This window comes from Acinonyx jubatus, chromosome A2 (genome assembly GCF_027475565.1).
Source record: "Acinonyx jubatus isolate Ajub_Pintada_27869175 chromosome A2, VMU_Ajub_asm_v1.0, whole genome shotgun sequence".
NCBI classification, from domain to species: Eukaryota; Metazoa; Chordata; class Mammalia; order Carnivora; family Felidae; genus Acinonyx; species Acinonyx jubatus.
Genome location: NC_069383.1, coordinates 91,873,639 through 91,893,242, shown reverse-complemented (window position 1 = coordinate 91,893,242; position 19,604 = coordinate 91,873,639). Strand labels below are relative to the sequence as shown.

The 19,604-nt window shown below is 42.7% G+C and overlaps 1 gene segment (V, D, J or C); it reads left to right on the top strand.

Annotated features, from left to right (window-relative positions):
• Positions 1 to 3,889: 3,889 nt before the first annotated feature.
• The window catches only part of LOC106980666 (T cell receptor gamma constant 1-like), a 30,801-nt gene continuing 15,086 nt past the window's right edge, over positions 3,890 to 19,604 (top strand). Inside the window, 2 exon segments of the C gene segment in view lie at positions 3,890 to 4,118; positions 4,214 to 4,519. Of these exon segments, the coding sequence occupies positions 4,076 to 4,118; positions 4,214 to 4,519 (349 nt within the window).

The window sequence follows — 19,604 nt, the reverse complement described above, 5'->3', positions numbered from 1 at the left end:
TTTAGCATTCTGGTGGAGGAGATTTCTCACTACTTTTTTTGTTTTAAGGATTCTCTTTCTGCTCTAGGTGATGGTAGTTTTATACTTTCTTAATTTTGAAACCATGCCCCATCTGGCCCAGCAGGGATTTTCCCGGACCGCAGACACTCACGCTTGCCTGGGACAGTCGGCTCTTGGAGCTCTTCCTGCGACAGCCTCGTGTCCCCTGTGTGGTCCCTGGGCAGAGGATGGTCAGCCAGAGTCCCTGCCCTTCCTCCCTTCCCAGCTTCTGCGATGACACCTGTTATTGTACTCTTTTTGATTGCAGCCATCTATCAGGTGTGAGGTGCTAGCTCAATGTGGATTTGATTTACATTTCCCTGAATTCCAGGTAAACAACAAAATCATTGTAGTTTATGTCCAAATATTGCATTGCATTTTGCACTTTCCTGTAAATCTGACAACTTTGTGAGGCTGCCTTTTTACTTGAGGAGGAAATTCTCTATCAAGTTAATTTGTTATGAGTGCACACACACACACACACACACACATTTACCTTTGAGAAGGGTCCAATGCAGACCAACATAACTGATCCTAATTTCTTCTAATAAAGCTGGTTCAATGATTATCAGATTTGCTCAGCTGTTTTCCAAAGTCCAATGTGAGGAATGTCTTAAGGAGCCTGACGGTCGTCATCTGTTGACTGGGAATACTAATGTGTGCCTCACAGAATTTTACAACTCTCAAGGGTTACAAAAGTAACGTTTATGTTTGAAAAAGGGCCTGGTCCCAGCATTGAGATGTAGTGGGTGCTCTGATGTAGATACAGAATTAGAAATGACAGGTCCACTCAATGTGATGTGTTCACGGTACTGAGGAGGGATGGGGGTTCAAATCCTGCCTCAGCTGCTCATGATCTTGTTATATTGAAGGAATCACCTGCTTTTGGGAGCTGTTCTCTCATCTTTAAAGATGAGAAACAATGAGGCATCTGGAATGAGGGTTTTCTTCTTCAGCTAGAAGTGTTTAAAGTTCTGTGATTCTGTAGCAAAGAATGAATGTCCAGGATGCTACCCATGATTTAATTTTTAAAAAAAGGGATTATTAATCTAACAAATGAGAAATAAATTTTAGAAAAAATGTGGATTCAACACAAAGTGTTATAAACATGTAAATGGAAGAAAAAAGGAAGAATATTTTATGGACAGTCCACTTATCAAAATGTACAAATATCTTTCCTCTTTTGGGCTTTCGGGCTTGTCCCATTCACCGAAAGTTGACATCATGTCTGCATCCATTTATTCCACGTGACCAAGGGAAGCGGTCACACTGGACGAGATCTCAGACTCTGCTGGGTGGAGGGGAGCTGCCCCAGGTGAGGCGAGCACGCCAGCCTCTCAGAGGTTAACCGAGCAGGTCCAAGCTTCAGCACCTGGCCCTCTGTGCAGGGTCTGCCTGAGTCCACACCTGCTGTGACCCAGCCGCCTCTCCCCTGGGGCTGAGGTCTGGGGCCATCAGAGCAGCTTCATTCAGGCAGCAGCGGGATGACCTGGGGGGACAGGACGTCCTGCTCCCTCAAGTGCAACGTAATTTCTCTCTTCCTGGAGTCAGTGGGGTCCTGATCAGAACTCTCCACTCTCCACATAAGGGTGGCTACTCTTTCCCTCCTGCTGAAGAGTTTTCCCTATTATTTCTTTAAACATGAGCATCTTTTAAGAAATATGACCTTTAATGCCACTTAGAGAAGAGGAGGGACGCCCCACAGCAGGAAGAGAAGTAGAGGAAAGGTGAACAATGGTCACCTGCTGACACACATCTCCAGGCCCAGGATGGAGCCGCTCCTGCCCAGGGTCCCAGGTCAGCAAGCAGAAATGTAGGTCCCTTTCCTGTCCCTGTCAATGCTGCCCTTGACCAGAAACAGTATATCCCAGCCAGCCGGTCCCCATCACCAGGAATCTGTAATGATTTCCCTGTTCTAAATAGGATCAGATATGCAACCCCAGCCAATCAACCTGAGCCAAAATCTCTCTCCTTATTCTCTCAGTGTCCTGCTAGCCTTGTAGGGAGATCCCTGAACCCCACCTAATCCTGCCTGTTCCCCCTTGGCCGCTTCTAAGGCTCTATAGACTCCCTCTTGCCCAAATCCCTGGGGAACCGTGTCCACTGCTTGTGAGGCACTGAATGCCCCAAACCGTGGTTTATTCTTCTTTCAATAAAGGACATCACAGTCTACAAACTAAATTGTTTCACTTTTGCCATTTGACACACCCAAGAGAGTATTTGGCTGGAGGTTTGGGGCAGACTTCATTACCCACTAAGGATGGTCATGGCCAACAATTTTGGGCCTTTAATTTGAGCAGTATTTGAACAAACATGGTAAAAGTCATTGAGAGAAACAGATTTTTGAATGCTGACCATGTGAAATAAGATTTGTTTTCATAAAAGAAGAGAAGGTTGTGGATTTGCTTCCCCAAAGTAAGATTTTCCTATCAGTGAAAATCTAGGAAATAGAGAAAGCAGGAAGAAAAATGTCACCCAATTTGTCACCACCCACACTGCTCACCTTCTATATTGAGACTCTTTCCACCTGCCGTTTTGCTGGTCAGATGTCTCCCCCATTGTCACTCTCTGTTCCACTTAATACTTAATAAGCACAGCTGCCCTAGACACCTGCTGAGGGTCTGAATGATGGGCCTGGAATATTCTTTTAGCAGAATATTCCAGTCAACACCTCACCAACTCAGCACTACCCCAACCTGCATTTTGGGACACATGAGCCTTGAATCCCGGTTATAGCTCAGCATGTCTGCCCTCCAGTTTTACCAGGAGGAGGAGCACGGGAGCTGGGTCTGGTCATGGGTGTTGCAGGACCCAGCCCTCCAGCCCAGCCAAGTCCCTTTCCTGGCTGTCCCCACTGCCCTCGCCCTCCAGGAGGTCAGGGTATAATGAGTATAACGAATTATCATAACTATACCCAGGAAGCCTTGGTATACTTGCCATAAATGAAAAGGAATATTCCTTTCAGTTGGAATTCAATGCAAACTTTATCTCTCAAAATTTCATTTCAGACACATTCCTCAGCTGCCCTTTCACGAGGCACCACCTTTAGCATTTCTGAGGATCTGACCCTGGGACTGCAGGACCTGGTCCCACTGCCTGGTCTACACCGTCCCTGGGTCAATGCAGGCTTCTTCCTTTGGATGCACACACACACACACACACACACACACACACACGTGTACCCACGCAAGCCAACATCCCTTTTTTTCAAAACTAATCCTATGCTATGAGAAAACATCTACTGCCTAGAAAACTACTGCCAATAGTCCAGCATTGAGGTGAAACACCCGTCCCCAACATTTCCTGAGCCTTGTCTATGCACCTGGGACAGGCTACACGCTTTGCTCACATTTCCTGTTCACTCTGCCTGCAAACGAACGAGGTCCCTTTTGACAGATGAAGAACAGGAGGAGAAACAGCTCGCCCACGACTGCACAGCTATCATGTTATATGAGGGCATTTAATCTCCTGATGCCACCTCTGGGGACAATGCTCCAGTGCCTGCTCAGGAGCCCCATGCCTTTTAGGGGGGAATTGCTGCTCTGCTTGTCCCTGCCCCCCAGAGAGGCCGCACACCCATTGCTCTGTGAGTGCCAGGTGGCCATTTGAGGCTTGGGATTTGTCTCCAGCCAGACCCGGCTGTCATCCCACCTGATTCGCCTTAGGCATGCAGCCTTGGAAGAGACACTGAGCAGAAACCTATTAGTGCTCTGCTCAAGCAAAGTCGATGTCCAATCAAAAATTGCTATTATTAGTGGTGCTATTATTAGTATTAGAACTGCACCAAAGTTCTTCAGTGTTTCTTAGCACCCTGACCACTGGTGGTCCCTCTCCCCCTGTGGTCAGACCTGTCCCTGCTCTGGCTCCTCCCTCCCTCCTCCCTCCCTCCTCTCTCTCACCAGTGCCTGCAGGTGCCTCAGGGAAGCAGAGCTCAGACCCTAACCTGCCCTCTGCCACCCATCCAGTCAGTCTCCGTCTAGCAGGTGCAGCTGGGAGGTCACCCTGGGCTTCTCCCCACCAGCAGGGAAGCAGAACCATGCTGGGTCCCCTCGCCCTCCTGTGTGCCCTCCTGTTTCCAGGTAGGTCCCAACTCCTTCCCTGGTGCGGGGTGACCCTGGTGCGGGGTGAGCTGAGGCTCCTATCTTTCTCCGTCTCACCGTTGTCCCCCTTGCAGGTGGCGAGGCAGCGATCAGTCTGACTCAGCAGGCTGTGGCCGTGGGGCGTGTGGGCAGCTCAGCCACCCTGTCCTGCCAAGCCAGAGCCTCTGTCAGCTACATCCACTGGTACCTCCACCAGGAGGGGACTGACCCCAAGAGGATCCTCATGCTGGACATGTCAAGGTTATATGTGGAGAGGTATGGGGGCTTGGAAGTGGACAAAATCGATGCCAAGAAAGGCAAGGAAAGCAACAGCTGTGAACTGTCAGTGAAGAAGCTGCAGAAGAGCGACGAGGGCGTGTACTACTGTGCTGCCTGGGAAGCTCACAGCCCTGCGCGCTGCTCTGCTCCCTGAGCAAAAAGTCTCGCTCTCCCAGGGCGCTCCAAGCCCGGACCTCCCAGGGTTGCTGGGTCCCTGGGGCTTCCTGGGGTCAACGGTCAGTACCCCTGACACTCACGCCCTCTCCGTGAGTCCACTGCACATAACCCAAGAGGCTAAGGAGCCCCTGGTGGGCAGCCTGGTGCAGAACCAGGGAGCTGTCCAGTCTGGAGGCACTTTGTTTTTAATGTTTATTTATTCTTTTTTTTTAATGTTTATTTATTTTCGAGAGAGAGACAGAGAGAGGAAGGGTCAGAGAGAGAGGGACACACAGAATCCGAAACAGGCTCCAGGCTCCAAGCTGTCAGCACAGAGAACAATGCGAGGCTCGAACTCATGAACCGCGAGATCATGAGCTGCAGTCGGACGCTTAACCGACTGAGCCACCCAGGCACCCCAAATGTTTATTTATTCTTGAGAGAAAGAGGGAGAGAGAGGGAGAGAGACCGAGTATGATTGGGGGAGGGGCAGAGCGCAAGAGGGACTCTGAGCTATCAGCACAGAGCCCTAGGTGGAGCTAGAACTCACCAACCATGAGATCATGATCTGAGTCAAAGTCAGACACTTAGCAAACTGAGCCTCCCAGGCCCACCTAGAGACACTTTCTAAAGATCGTCCAGGGTGGAGCTTCTGAAGCATCTGGAGCAGGATCTGAGCTGCTCAAGGCAGTAGCCACGAGCACCAGGCACCAGCCCCATGTGGCTACTGAGCACTTGAAATGTAGCCAGTGCACTAGTCCACTCAGAGATGGGCTGCTTGTGTAGCATACAAATCATATTCTGGAGACTATAAAAGAAGATGAAATATATCCTTAAAAATTTCTGTATTGATTGCACACTGAAATACTATTTTGGGTATCATTCACTAAATAAAATTCGTCCGAGAATTATTTCTTTAACTTTGTTTTTAACACAGCAGTTAGGGAATTATTAATTTGTCTCTCAAATTCTGTCTTACACTTATTTCTATTGAACAGGGCTGTGACGGATGGCCATTTAAGATTCTGACCACATCCCCTGAAGAATGCAGGAATAAAATATCGTGCAAATAATTTCAAGGCTGAGAGACTCTCTGGGGATTCCGCACAAAATGGGTGCAAGCCGAGACTGGAAGGCAGCTCCTGACTCCAGTTTCTAAGTTGCCGCCCCGCCCACTGCTGGTTCCTGTGCAGAGAGAGACTCTTTGATCAGAAGCCCAGGAAACAGTGTGGCTAACTTCGCAGCACCCTCACCCATGCCTGGCGCTCACTCTCCTGCGGGGGAAATGATCCTCAGGGCAGGTGCACGCATCAGCCCTGGACAAGACCCCAGGCCCTCCACCTTCCCCTTCTCCTTGAAAGTGACTCCATATGGGATTTGGGGACCAGCTTCCCTGGACCTCTGTTCTCTCCTCTGTAAAGTGAGGAGGTTTAACTGCTACAGTTGTGTGACTGATTTCTGTATTAAAGCAAAATTATACCAAAAATATATCACTATGTTCAGTAACTTCTAATAAAGCTAGTCAACCTCTTGACCAAAAGAAAAAAAAAAGAAAAAAGAAAGAAGAGAAATTAAGGAAAAGAAAAGCTATTTACTGATTCTCTGGCCCCAAACAGAAAGGCCCTGCTGTGTGGGGGGAAGATAAAGCTCTCTGAGGAGGTCTAAGCTGAATTAAATGCATTTTCAATTGAAAATTCCAACTTTATGTGACATAATAGCATTGGCAAAAATGATTAATGAAAGGGAAGTCTAAATGATTGGAAGTAAATTGGTTTCTCAGATTTGCTAAATCTTCCTCTGTCTCGATGAGCTTCTGTTTTTGTGGATGAAGATTTATATTTAAGACATGCCTGTCTGTGAAGGAGCCCAAACAACATCTGGACCCTCTACTGAAGTCCCGGGTCAAGGTTAAGGCCTCCAGCAAGTGCAGGAAGTGTGTGTGGGGGGGAGAGTTTGAGGGGGCAGAAAGTCACCTTCCCTCCCTCTTGGGGGTGGTCCCCTCATTTGTCATCCCCATTTCCTAATACAACCCAACCCTCTCGTCTTGCTGCACCTTCTCAGTGCCTGACTCCACAGAGGGGTGACTCTGAGATCTGATTATTATTGTTTAGTTAGAGAGAAGTGAGATAAATATGAAGACACTCTCATGAGAAGTGATCCCAAGTCCATGTCAATCTCAGTTTTCCACGTGGATCCATTGTGCTTTTGATGTGCAGCCTGAGAGGACAGTGTCCTTGTACAGGGAGGAAACACCCCCTATGGGGAGGAGGAAACAAGTCTATGTTTGGAGTCATTTCTTCCTCCTGCCCTTCTCCTTTTGGCTAAGGTGAGCTTCACCCAGGACACTTTGGCCACACAATCCAGCCAGAGGCCAACCAGTCCATACAGAGAGGTATGGCTTGTTACGAACACTACTGACCTGCCTCACTGTGGTCACAAAACAACATAGAGAGACCCATTACGAGGTCATGAAATCATAGGACATTATAATAAATCACGATAAAGAGACTATTTCTCACACTGTCACTAGGTAACACCTCACAACCAGCTGAAAGAAATATAAGCACTCATGTGCATGTGATGACCTTGTCCCCCAGGGCAGCAATGTTGGGGACAGTTCTGTCACTGCCATTATCGTTCTGATCACTTGATATGTGGCAAGTGCGATCATCAGGAGATACTGAAGGAGTAAACGTACATTTGTGAGCTTGGGCCCATCCTGCCCCCTTAGCACAGACCACAGGCTTGCATCCCACAGGCCCCAGGGGACACAGAAGAGAAGCAGAGAGAAGAAGGGACGATGGACAAAGAGGCTCCTATGAAGAGGGCGCTGAGAGGACAGGAAGTGGTCATCAGAAGACAGGGAAATACACAGATGTCAGAATAACGAAGAATTTCAAGTAGCTACTGTGACTGTGGAAGGAGAGGTAGAGGGAGAGAGAGTGTGTAAAGTCAATAAGAGAGAGAGAGAAATAGAAATAGAAACTAGGTGGTAGAGATGAACAGAGACAGAAACACAGAGACAAATAAGAGACATGTAGAGAGAAACAGAGAGAGAGAGAGAGATCAGGAGGAGACAGAGGAGAGATAGAGAGAAATAAAGAAGGAGGAGACCCCGCTGGAAAGGGAGACGTGGAGACAAAGACGCAGAGGGACGGACAGCAACAGGAAATGGGAAAGGCAAAGAGCTGGACACAGCGAGGGAGACAGAGGGACGCCAGGAGGGGACAGGGACACGGAAGGGCAGCGGGAGCAGCACCAGTGCAGGTGACGGAGCTGTGACTCCCCCCCCCCCCCGGGTGACGCGTGTCTGAATCCAGTGTCTTATGAGGGGCTGCAGGAGGGTGATTCCCTCATTCTCTTACGATTAGGACTCTGGGGGTCCCCTTCTTTGGGGGCGTGGACTTGTCTCCCAGTCAAAGAACAAGTGTGGATACTGAGGGATATTAAGGGTGGATTCTGCTGGAAACTTCTGTTCCCCCCCACCTTTCCCCACCCTACTCTGTGACCCCCTGAGACTAACCCCTATGGATTCCACTAATGGGCATCTTTGCTCTGATTTCTCTTTAATGGTGGCAAATCCAAATTGAAGTTTAAAAAATCATCACCATGTCACCAGACAAAAGCATTCCTTCTTGAGCACTAGATTTCCAAGCCTGTGGATCCAGGGCCCTGGGAGAAAAGAAACAGATTCCTCCAGTGGGCTAATTGGTATAAAAGGGAATGGCCACTCCCCCCTGCACCTTTTATTTCCTGAGCATAAAGCTCTGTCACTGGGGTAGATGACCTTATATGTTGGGCCCTGGGGGACGCTGCAGCCAACCCAACCATCAGGGAGGGAACCCTGAGCTCACTCTGCTCCCAAATCCCAGCCTCCTCATGATGCTTCCACTGCTTCCAAATAGCAACCAGAGAATAAGGAAACCCATCCATGCGGTCCATGAGGGTCCACCTCGTAACGCACAGGACAAGGTAACCGGAGGTGGACAGTCCATCTGGAGGAGCAAAAGGAAGAAATCAAGCAGATGGTCAAATAAGTGGGTTATGTTAGTTCTAACTTGGTAGAACAAGCTGGAGAGTAGGGGGAAGATTTTATCTAGTTTATTTCATTTCAGTTTCCACAAAGCCACCAAGGTCCCATCTCTAACGGAACAAGATGTGCCCCGTTCCTTCAGTAACAAAACAGGAAACTGGATAAGTGTTGAGAGATTATCATTAAATTCTGTGCCTTTCTATTTGATGAACTAAGAAAGGAGCCTGTAGATTATTTGTAATTTTTTTCCTTCTGTTAAATAATGGATTTATTGACTTTTTCAGTAAGTTATCAACATATAAATTAAAAAAAATAAATAACATAAAAGAGATCCATGTGTAGATAAATAATTGTAGTGCTTTATGAACTGATACTATGATGTATCCAGTTCTGTGTTCTGGATGTTAATACAATAAACAAATGTATAAGAGTGAAACAATGCCAGTTCTTATTAAATAACTAAGACTAGAGAAATGGCTGTCACTTTCAGAATGTTAACAAAATCCACCTCCCACACTTGTTTTAACTGATCCATCTTTTCTGTAGTTTCTTAATCTACTTGTTTTGTCACTTTTGAGTCAATTATATTTAACTGTTTCAGTCACAACCTGATCATTCCAGCCTACTGTGGTTCTGTTGTCTTTTTTTTTTTTTGAACTTCTAAATTCAAGTTCCAGAATGATTGCCAAAAATCTGAAGTTATATTCTGAAAGCCATAGAATTTGCAGTTGATGGGTCAACAGATTCCTTTGACTCTACTTCTTTTTTTGTTCATCCAAACCAAAACAAAGAATTAATTAGTTTATGTGTACAGAGTTGAATGTGTACTCATTCTCTCAAGAAGCTCAGTTCCGGGGCACCTGGGTGGCTCAGTCGGTTAAGCCTCCGACTTCAGCTCAGGTCACGATCTCACAGGCTGTGAGTTCGAGCCCTGCATTGGGCTCTGTGCTGACAGCTCAGAGCCTGGAGTCTGCTTCAGATTCTGTGTCTCCCTCTCTCTCTGCCTCTCCCCTGCTCATGCTCTGTCTCTCTCTGTCTCAAAAATAAATAAAAACATTTTAAAGAATTTAAAAAATAAAAATAAAAATAAAAAAGAAGTTCAGTTCCATATGAAAATGAAGAAATATAGTGTGATATTTTGATATAAGTATACTAATAGCTAATGTTAATTGAGCATTCCTTATGTACTACGTGCTGTATTAAGTACTTCATATACTTTTTGTTATGTAATTCTAATAACAACATTGTGAGATAACTATTAATTATTATCATCGTCTCAATTTTATAGATATTTTAGAAATTTGATACTTTGATAAATTAAGTTCCCTAATAATAAGGAGCAAGTTGGAATCTCAGTCCAGATCTGTCTGATTACAAAATCTGATGAGCAAAGCAAAACAAAGAAAACATTTGAAGCAGGCATGTTGGACAGAAATAGAGAATTTAACCATCCTTTTAATGATTACGTTCTTTTTTTAAAAATATGAAGCATATTCCATCCCTGGGAGCCACACAGAGCTATTTAAATTGATCCCCGTGGTGTATATTTAGAGACAATCAGCAGAGAATTTTCTGCAGAGAATTTTATTATGCAGTCAATTTTTTTCTGACTTCTGGGTCCCCAGAATTTTTCTACGAGGAAAGATAGGCATAACAAAAGCTGTTTATTGAGCAAAGAAGCATCAAGATGGTTTATATAGTAAGCTCTCAAATACATTAAAAAAACAAACACAAAGGAATTCTTCAAAGTTTCAACAGTGGATGTCCCGGGAAAGGTAGTTTTAATTCTCTTGGTACCTTTAGATATTTTGCACATTGTAACAAAAAGCTTTTTATTATGTATACATAACAGTCACTGTTGTATTGATTTTGTACTTTTAATGATGAGATTGTTTATGTAACAATATAGAATATACCTGTATATATGACACACTTTATTTTTTAATTAATTTATTTATTTTGAGAGAAACAGAGAGAGAGCAAGCACAAATGGGGAGGGGCAAGAGAGATTGAGAGAGAGAGAGAGAGAGAGAGAGAGAATCCAGAGCAGGCTCCACACTTTCAATGCAGAGCCCAGTGTGGGGCTGGAACCCACGAGCTGTGAAATCATGACCTGAGCCCAAACCAAAAGTCAGACCCTTAACCAACTGAGCCACCCAGGTGCCCCTATAAGACACACTTTAAATTGTTAATGAATTTTTAATTTTCTGTGTAATAATATTACTACTCTGTATCTCCTATAAAACACACACACACACACACACACACACACACACACACACTAAAACACTAAAACACTGAAACACTAAAACACTACAATTAACCATAATGGTTGCCATGGAACAGGAAGTCAGCAAACTATATTCATACCCAGCAGTCCCTAGTTTTGTAATAAAGTTTTACTGAAACACAACCTTCTCCACATGTTCATAAATTGTCTATAGCGGCTTTTGCAATACATTGCAGATTGAGTAGTTGCAACAGAGACTCAGAAACCCTAAAATGTTACCATTTGGCCCTCTGCAGAAAAAGTTTGTCAATCACCACTGTAGAATGATACACTGAGAGTGACATTTATTGTTATTATATGTTTCCCTATTTTTTAGTGTTTCTTCAATGTCCCTTCATTACATAGCCACCCTCCCCATCTATGAACTTATTCTGAATAAATTGTATAACATATCTCTGATTCATTTTCCTTATTTTAAAATGGAAACATATTAACCTGAAGGAGGTCCTGAGAGAAGTAACGTCAATAGTATCTATAAAGTTCTCACAACGCTTAGGGCATGCCTCATGCTCAATATATTGGGGCATTGCAGTGAATATATGGGTTATTATTGCCTATTTGAAAATGAAATCATTTGGATGCGTTTTCTAACTTTTTGGTGCCCAACATTTGATTCATGGACCAGCAGCCTCCACTTCACCTAGGAGCTTGTTACAAATGCAGAAAATCAAAACTTCAGCCAGGCCTCCTGAATGCCGATCTCGTTTCACAAGTTTCCTGCAGGATCCCTGCGTACTTCACAGTCGGAGAAGTCAGGATCTAAAAGTACAGGGTCATTTATGAGTAATACAAAAGGGTTGAAGCTGTATCAGCTTCTCATTACCCTCCCCGGGGTGTCCATGGTGGGCAAATGGTGAAGCATATCAGTGTTGCACTCAAAATATGAAACACTAGATGTCTACCAAAAATGGTGACTTTAAGGAATAAAGTTGAAAATCCTAACTTGGAAATGTTGAGAAACAAATATAAAAGAGCAAAGAATTGCATATATGGTCAGCTCTCAGTTATGTGAATGTGTGTATATTAATAAAGGTAAATTTAAAAGTTTTAAGATGGTAAATTATCCATCAGTGATGGATAATTTTTATTTCTGTGCACTTTCGCTGATTTTTAAAATGTTAAAAATGATTTACTATAAATTTATTAAGAAAAATACACACTTTAAGATGTTAAAGTGTACACTGAATTATAAATTTCAGCTATAAAAATATTCATAAGATCATAATAAAGATAAATTGTATATACAAGTCTATATGTGAATGACCACATATATATGTGTGTGTGTGTGTATGTGTGTGTGTACATATAATTTAAAATTATGTATGTGTATAAATTAGTTTTCTGTATATAATTATACAATTTTATGTGTATCTGTATATGTATACACTGTAGGAGTAAAACTATAAATAAATGGTCCACAGTGAAAACGGTGTTTGCCCAACAGTGCTATAATAATGGAAGACCTATATTGTCATCATTATATTTTGCCTTTTCCACAGAATTTTTTCACTGAGTTCCCAGTATGCATCCGGGCTCCCATAGGTACCAGCTTTGTGACTCTGGATACACGAGTTAACATCTGTTGGCTGCACTTTCCTCATCTGTACAACAGTGAATATAATAACATCTCAAAGGTCTAGACCTTTAGTATGAGAAAGTGAAATAATATATATAAGGCGCGGCACCTAAAAGATAATAAATGCTAAAAAAAATAGTACTATTAATGTTATTCCATACCAAAATTACTTCTAGAAGATCTAGGTATTGACATACTCATGAGAGAGGCTACGAGGTCTAGGCAGACTTCAAGCCATGACCCAGTCTACACTCTAGTCTATCTGGTGTTGTCCCAAACAAGTGAATGATAGGACATTGAAATTAAGATTTTCTGACATTGCATCTGTACTGTGGGGGCCAAATTAAGTTTTTAAATGCATTCTACTGCTCACGCCTTTGGAATTATTGTGGCATCCAAACAATATCAATAGGGATCTCAGTATTGGATATAGTTATTGGAAATTGCTGCACTGTTTCACATCACTCCGCCCTGAAACCAGAAGGTGAAAGGTTTCATACTGAACACGAAAGGCGTCTTTTCCTATGTACTGTATGCAACCCTGGGAGGGGCACAGGGTGTGCGAAGGAAATAAGGCAATCTCATCATCCCCAAACCAGCACACAATCAAGGCTGCTCCCTTGATTTTCTGGGTACCCATAAAAACTACAGTGAGATACCATTTCTCACTCATGAGATTGGCAAGAGTTTAAAAGTTTGACAATACATTCTGTTGGTGAAGCGGTGGGAGAAAACGGGCAATCATACATTGGTGCAAAATACAATCATTTTGTGGGGAAATTTGGAAATATATAACAAAAGTTTATATGCATTTATCTGTCAAGTAAAAACACTTTTTAGAAATATACTCTAAAGGCACAACTTTCAAAAATGTGAAAATACAAATGGATAAAGTTATTCATTGTGTAACTGCAAAATGTTGGGAATGATATAAATATCCAAACATAGGGACAGTGGTGGAATAAATGATGACACATACACCTAACGGACGACTATACAAAATACAATAGAATGTGAGATGAATAATCAATTGTAATTCATATCCTGGCAATTCACATTGGGAAACAGAAATTTACAAAATAGTATCATTTACAATACCAACAAAAACAATGTCAAAAAACCTCTATAATACATAGAAGTAAATTTGAGCAAAAACAGATTTGTATGCTAAAAACAATAAAACTTTTTTTTAAAAAATTTAATGTTTATTTATTTTTGAGAGAGAGAGAGAGAGTGTGTGTGAGCAGGGGAGGAAGAGAGAGAGACAGGGAGACACAGAATCCAAAGCAGGCTCCAGGTTCTGAGCTGTCAGCACAGAGCCTGACTTGGGGCCGGAACCCATGAACCATGAGGTCAATACCAAGGCTAAGTTGGACGCTTAACCAACTGAGCCACCCACGTGCCCCTGAAAACGATAAAACTTTAATGACAGAAATCAAAGAAGAACTAAATAAATGAAGAGATGTACCATGTTAATAGATTGGAAGACTCAATATAGTTAAGATGGCAAACATTCTCCAAACTGATAAATAGATTTAATGTAACCCCAACCAAAATGCCAGGAAAACTTTTCATAGAAATCAATAAACTGGTTGCAAATTTCCTATGGGATTACAGAAAACATAGCATTGCCAAAATTGTTTTGAAAAGAGTTTAAACACTTACTATTAAGCTACAATGGTCAAGATAAAGGGGTTTGGGTGAAATCATACCCACATAGGTAAGAGGAACAGAATCCAGAAATAGGGCAACACCGAAGTGCTTACCTAACTCCTAACAAAGATGGACAAAATCCATGGGAAATCCAATGGACAAAGAATACAGTTTTCTACAACTGATTATGAAACAATTGTTCATCTATGTAAAAATAAATAAATAAATAAGCCTCAATCCATACCAAACATTATATATACAAATTAACTAAAAATGAATTCTAGGGGCCCCTGGGTGGCTCAGTTGGTTAAGTGTCTGACTCTTGATTGCAGCTCAGGTCATGATCTTGCAACCTGTGACTTTGAGCCCTGTGTCCAACTCCATGCCAAGTGTAGAGCCAGCTTGGGATCCTCTCTCTCTCTTTCTCTCTCTCCCTCTCTCTCTCTCTGCCCCCCCCCCCCACCGCTTATGCTCTCTCTGTCTCTCAAAATAAACCAATAAACATTAAAAAACTGGATTCTAGGCCTAACTGTAAAAACTATAACAATAACATTTCTTGATGAAAATATAGGAGACAATCTTTGTAACCTTGGGTTGGGGAAAGATTCCTCATATAGGACACAAAAAGCAAGAATCATAAAAGAAATATTTAATAAATTGCACTTCCTCAATATTAGCATTTCTGTTCTATTCAAGACTGAAATGGAAAGAAAATAGAACATTTTAAGAAAATGGAAAGAAAAGCCACAGCTTAAAAGAAAATATTCTCAAAATACATGTAGAGAAAAGACTGATGTCCAGAATATAGAGAGAAGTCTCAAGACTCAATAATAATGAAAGAAATTCAGTTAAAAATTGGAAAGAGATATAATGGTAATTGGGCAGAACTCAACTGAAATTTACTTCTCTTCTTCTGATAGAAGAATTTTAATGTAAATAACAATTTACATTAAAGAAACAAACCAAAAAAAAAGGAAGAAAAAGGACCCACATGTGCTTAGAGATACAGAGAGCTGGAAATGTCACAGCTCCCATCTTACAGAAACACTCAAAAAGCAGAACAGGGGGCTTGGATGGTTCGTTCTGACTCTGGATTTTGGCTCAGGTCATGATCTCACAGTTGGTGAGGTCAAGCTCCACATCGGGCTCTGTGCTGACAGTGCAGAGTCTGCTTGGGATTCTCTCTCTCTCCCTCTTTCTGTCCCTCCAGGCCACCCTCAAAATAAATAAATAAACATTAAAAAATCAGGACAAATTGGGATTTAATACTTTGTTTGAATCCATCAGAGAACTGAGGTTGTAGGTAAGTGACTTACACAAAAACTGGAGGCAGACAGGCACTTTCAGGGAGACATAGGATGTGAGCATTTCTCACTTTGGATAGATGTTGTCAAACATATTTACTTAGAAAATATCAGACAGTATAGACTAGTGGGGGGGTGTGAACCCTTGGGACCATAAACAGGGGGTTTTCCATCACCTTTTAAGCTTCTTCTGGAGGAATCCCATAAAATTCTGGCAGGGAAGACCAGGGACAACCCAGACAAAGCTCCCCCTTTGGTGTTGCAGGAGGGAAACAGCAACTACCACTGAAATCCACCCAGACCCCATCCACCCTGTTACCCCTGGAGACAAGAGGTGACTTCATCTGCAGGGGAGGTGCTGGTGGAATCTGCTGCGGTTGAGAGAAGGCAAAGGAGGCAACCACCAAAACTTTTTCCAGAACATCTCCCCTATGTCCCAAGGTAACAAAAGGTCATCTGCAGAAGGACAGGCATCAAACCCACGACCTGAAGTAGGTGGGTACTTCCTGCCCTGGGAGGAGAGGAACAAGGATTGAAAATGTTCCATCTCTGAAGAAGAGGCAGGAATACTTGTGAAGACTGTGACATTAAGACCCAGTTTCATTGTATCTGCTTCAAAATGAGACTTACTAAAAATACCAGAGAATGTCTCCCTTTGTGACCTTTCACCTCCAAGGTAGCAAACTTTGAGTGAAAGTAACAGTAGAATAAAGCTAAGAGAACTTTGAGAGACAGAATTTCTCTGGGGATCAGAACAAAGGGAAGACTCAAAGACAAGTGAAGAGACAAAGTACAATTAGAGAATTTTTAAGTGTCTGGACTCTGACAATAACACATTTCAACCCGATAACTTAGCAACAACCAGCTCCAAATCCAGTCTACCTCCTGAATAGTTAACAGAAAGCCCCACACTAAAGGCCAAAGTGGAAAGGTGTGCTCATTTTCAAGCACAAAATATATTTACCTCCGTATCTATTCTACCACACAACGTGGCCAGCTTCCAGCCAAACACTCAGACTCTTGACTCAGCAAGTCAAGAAGAAACACAGTGTGAGGACACAGACCAGTCACCAGAACCAGACTGAGACATGACAGAGTTGTTGGAACCATCAGGGAACTTAAAATAATTTTGATGAACACTTTAAAGGATCTAATCTAATAGGAAAAGTAAACAAGATGCAAGATCAGGCAAATCATTTCATTAGAGAGATGGAAAGAATCAAAGGAAATGCAAGAAATAAAAAACATCGTAACAGACATGAAGAATGCCCTGAAAGGCTCATCAGTGGATTTAAGAGATATAAGGCAAGAATTAGTTAACATGAAGATAGGCCATTAGAAATCACCCGAACTGCAATGGAAGGATGAGAGAGAGAGAGAGAGAGAGAAGGGGAGAGAGGGAGAGAGAGAGAGAGAGAGAGAGAGAGAGAGAGAGAATATGACAGAGGCAGAGAAAGAAAGCAGATAATTCATAAGTCATAGAAGAAGAGAACTGTAAGAATTACCCCCCACCTCCCACTCTCTAATTTGAACTGGTGAAGGATGATAGTCCTTTAACAAAAAAATGGCTTCTTTATACTAATATCGTTGGATGGTAACAAATGCACAGTAATGAGAAAAATCTGCTGATAAAACAAGTTAGTAGTCCTATTTTGCAGGATGATTTGGGGTAAACGCTGTGGGTCCCTTTCTCTGCCATCTATGGTTCCTCGCTGTGTGCTCAGAGCGCCCCTTCCTCTTACCACATCAACCCTCACATGTGCTCTGTGATCAGCCCAGTATTCAACCACTTCTCCTGACACCATCCTCAAGTGGAGACATTTTTATAACACAACTCATACCATCTATTACCAAGAAAAAAGGAAACACAACATTTTTGAATGCCAAATAAAAATGGGTCTTAAGGAAGAATGTATAATAATAATACACTGGTACCAACAAAAGCCAGACCAACCTCTAAAATGCATTGTGTATTTCCTCAAGTGAAAATGTGGTCCACGAACAAGGTGTAGTGAGGGAAAATATGAAGCCAGAAAACGACAGAGGGATTTGCCAAGCGAGCCTGAGGATACACTGAGTTAATGAGGCAGGTGCTGGGCTATATGACTGCACCTGCTGGGATCCACTGTATGGAAATGTGCCACTGACACTGAACAGAAGCCCTCCCACTACGCCACACCCCCAAAAACATATACCCACGCCTTTCTGCCTCTCAGAGGGACCTGGCTACCATCTATACAAGACTTTTCTCCTGCATCTGTGTCCTCAGCAAGGTTTTACGTTAGAGCCTAAGAACTCAATCTGTGATGATCTTTCAGTTAGGTCACTTTATCATCTATTTACTCTCTGGGGCCCAGGCTGGCTTTTGTTCGTGTCCTGATCTTCCACTTCTCTTTTGATGAGAAGCTTTCTGGGAAGGGAGCCATATCAATGTGCAAAATGGTTTGCTGACTTTGAATGGATGGATGGATGGATGGATGGATGGATGGATGGATGATGGAAACCACAAGACCTTTGGAGTGATGCAAACCTGGGTTTGAATTCCTGCTCAGCCACTTAACTGACAGCACAATCCAGGAACGTTACTAAATCTTTCTCATAGGGTTGCTGGGGACCGAAGGAGGTTCCACACAGGACAGTTCGAGCACAAAGTCAACACATCACAGTGTCCTTTCCCATTACAACTGAACTGCTTCCCTGAGCCATCTCAGCTAACACAGGAGCTCAGGGACTCATTAAAAGTCACATCTGACATTGGCCTTCAAACAACAGTAAAGTTTTCTTTATTTTGAAAAGCTAAGAATTTTGAATAGGATAAGAGTTGAGGGTCATAAACCAAAGGATATTTTTCTTCCAAGATTTTTCTTCATTCACAGCAGAGGACAGTAATGTCATAACACCTAAAGCAGTAACTATAATAATATTTCAATTTCACCAAGCTTTGGGAACTTTCTATAAACTAATGGCCTATAAAATGTAGATATTTCTGCATAATATTTTGGGGTTATTATCTCATTTCTTACTACATAGTAGTAAGAGTTTTCTTCCAATTCTCATGATAGCTATATAGCTCCCACACTCACAAAATTTGGTGAAAAATCTGTAACTCAGAGATGAAAAAGAGCTTAAGGGTACATGTGTTTGAAGCAAAACCTAAAGGAAAAATGTGAAGGTATTTACCCCAAAGGGAAGATAATATTGAATTATTATTACACAGATGTCTTGGTGAGGTCTTCTGGGATCTCATATTTCTTTATACAGGAACATAATAAAATAACACTGACATATGTCTTACTGAGGAAGTATGCCATTGGTTCTAAAGTAAATCTTCCTCTCCTTCCTTGCCTCTGAAAAATGAGGTCTGCCACTGATTCCCCAGTCCTGATTCATGCCCCCCACTTAGAGTCCATTCTGACTAGTTACTGGCAATGCCAACCCCATGGATTTGTGTGTCTTTGGCTTGGGCTTGTAGGTTGACTGTCTTTTCACTGTTTTTATGTCCACTTTCAACTTGTTCAAGTGCTTCTGATTTCACTCCCATGCTTTCCAAATGGAGACACCAAAATAAGCATCCCTCAGGATCGACTCTCCTTTACCTAACAGAAAGAACAGTTTATATACATTGTAAGCAGTCTGGGTTACTCTCTCGAAGACCATCGTCCACCAGTAACAACCAAAAGAAGCAGAGGCTCTGAAACGAATCCTGTATGGCTCAACCAATATTACCATTTCTGGCTTGTACACAGACGGGAAAGACAACAGAGTCTTTTACCTGATAATCAGTAAGGTCCTCCAGTCTGATGAAGATACCTGCTAGTGTACCTGCTGGGATCTCACAATGTCATAGAGTCAGAAGGACTTGTAAGAAAACCTTCTTTATTACTAACCCTCAACTCCTTTCTCACTTGAGCAACCACAGCAGACCCTTTCCTGCTCTGAATCACAGGTTTATGAGCTGTTGGAAGAGGAAGGGCCTGTTGGACACACATAGCCCAATGCCCACACAACAAGCGGAGACATGGGAACCCAGAGATGGCAAATGTCTTGTCCAAAGCTAGTTAACCACAGAGATAGGGCTACATGTGCATTTCCAAAGACCACAGAATAACTTCCAAGAGGCTTCTTTTTTTCAACATATCAGAGAACTGGATTTTGTTTTCAAATTATGGTTTAAATAGGAATCTAGTATTTCATA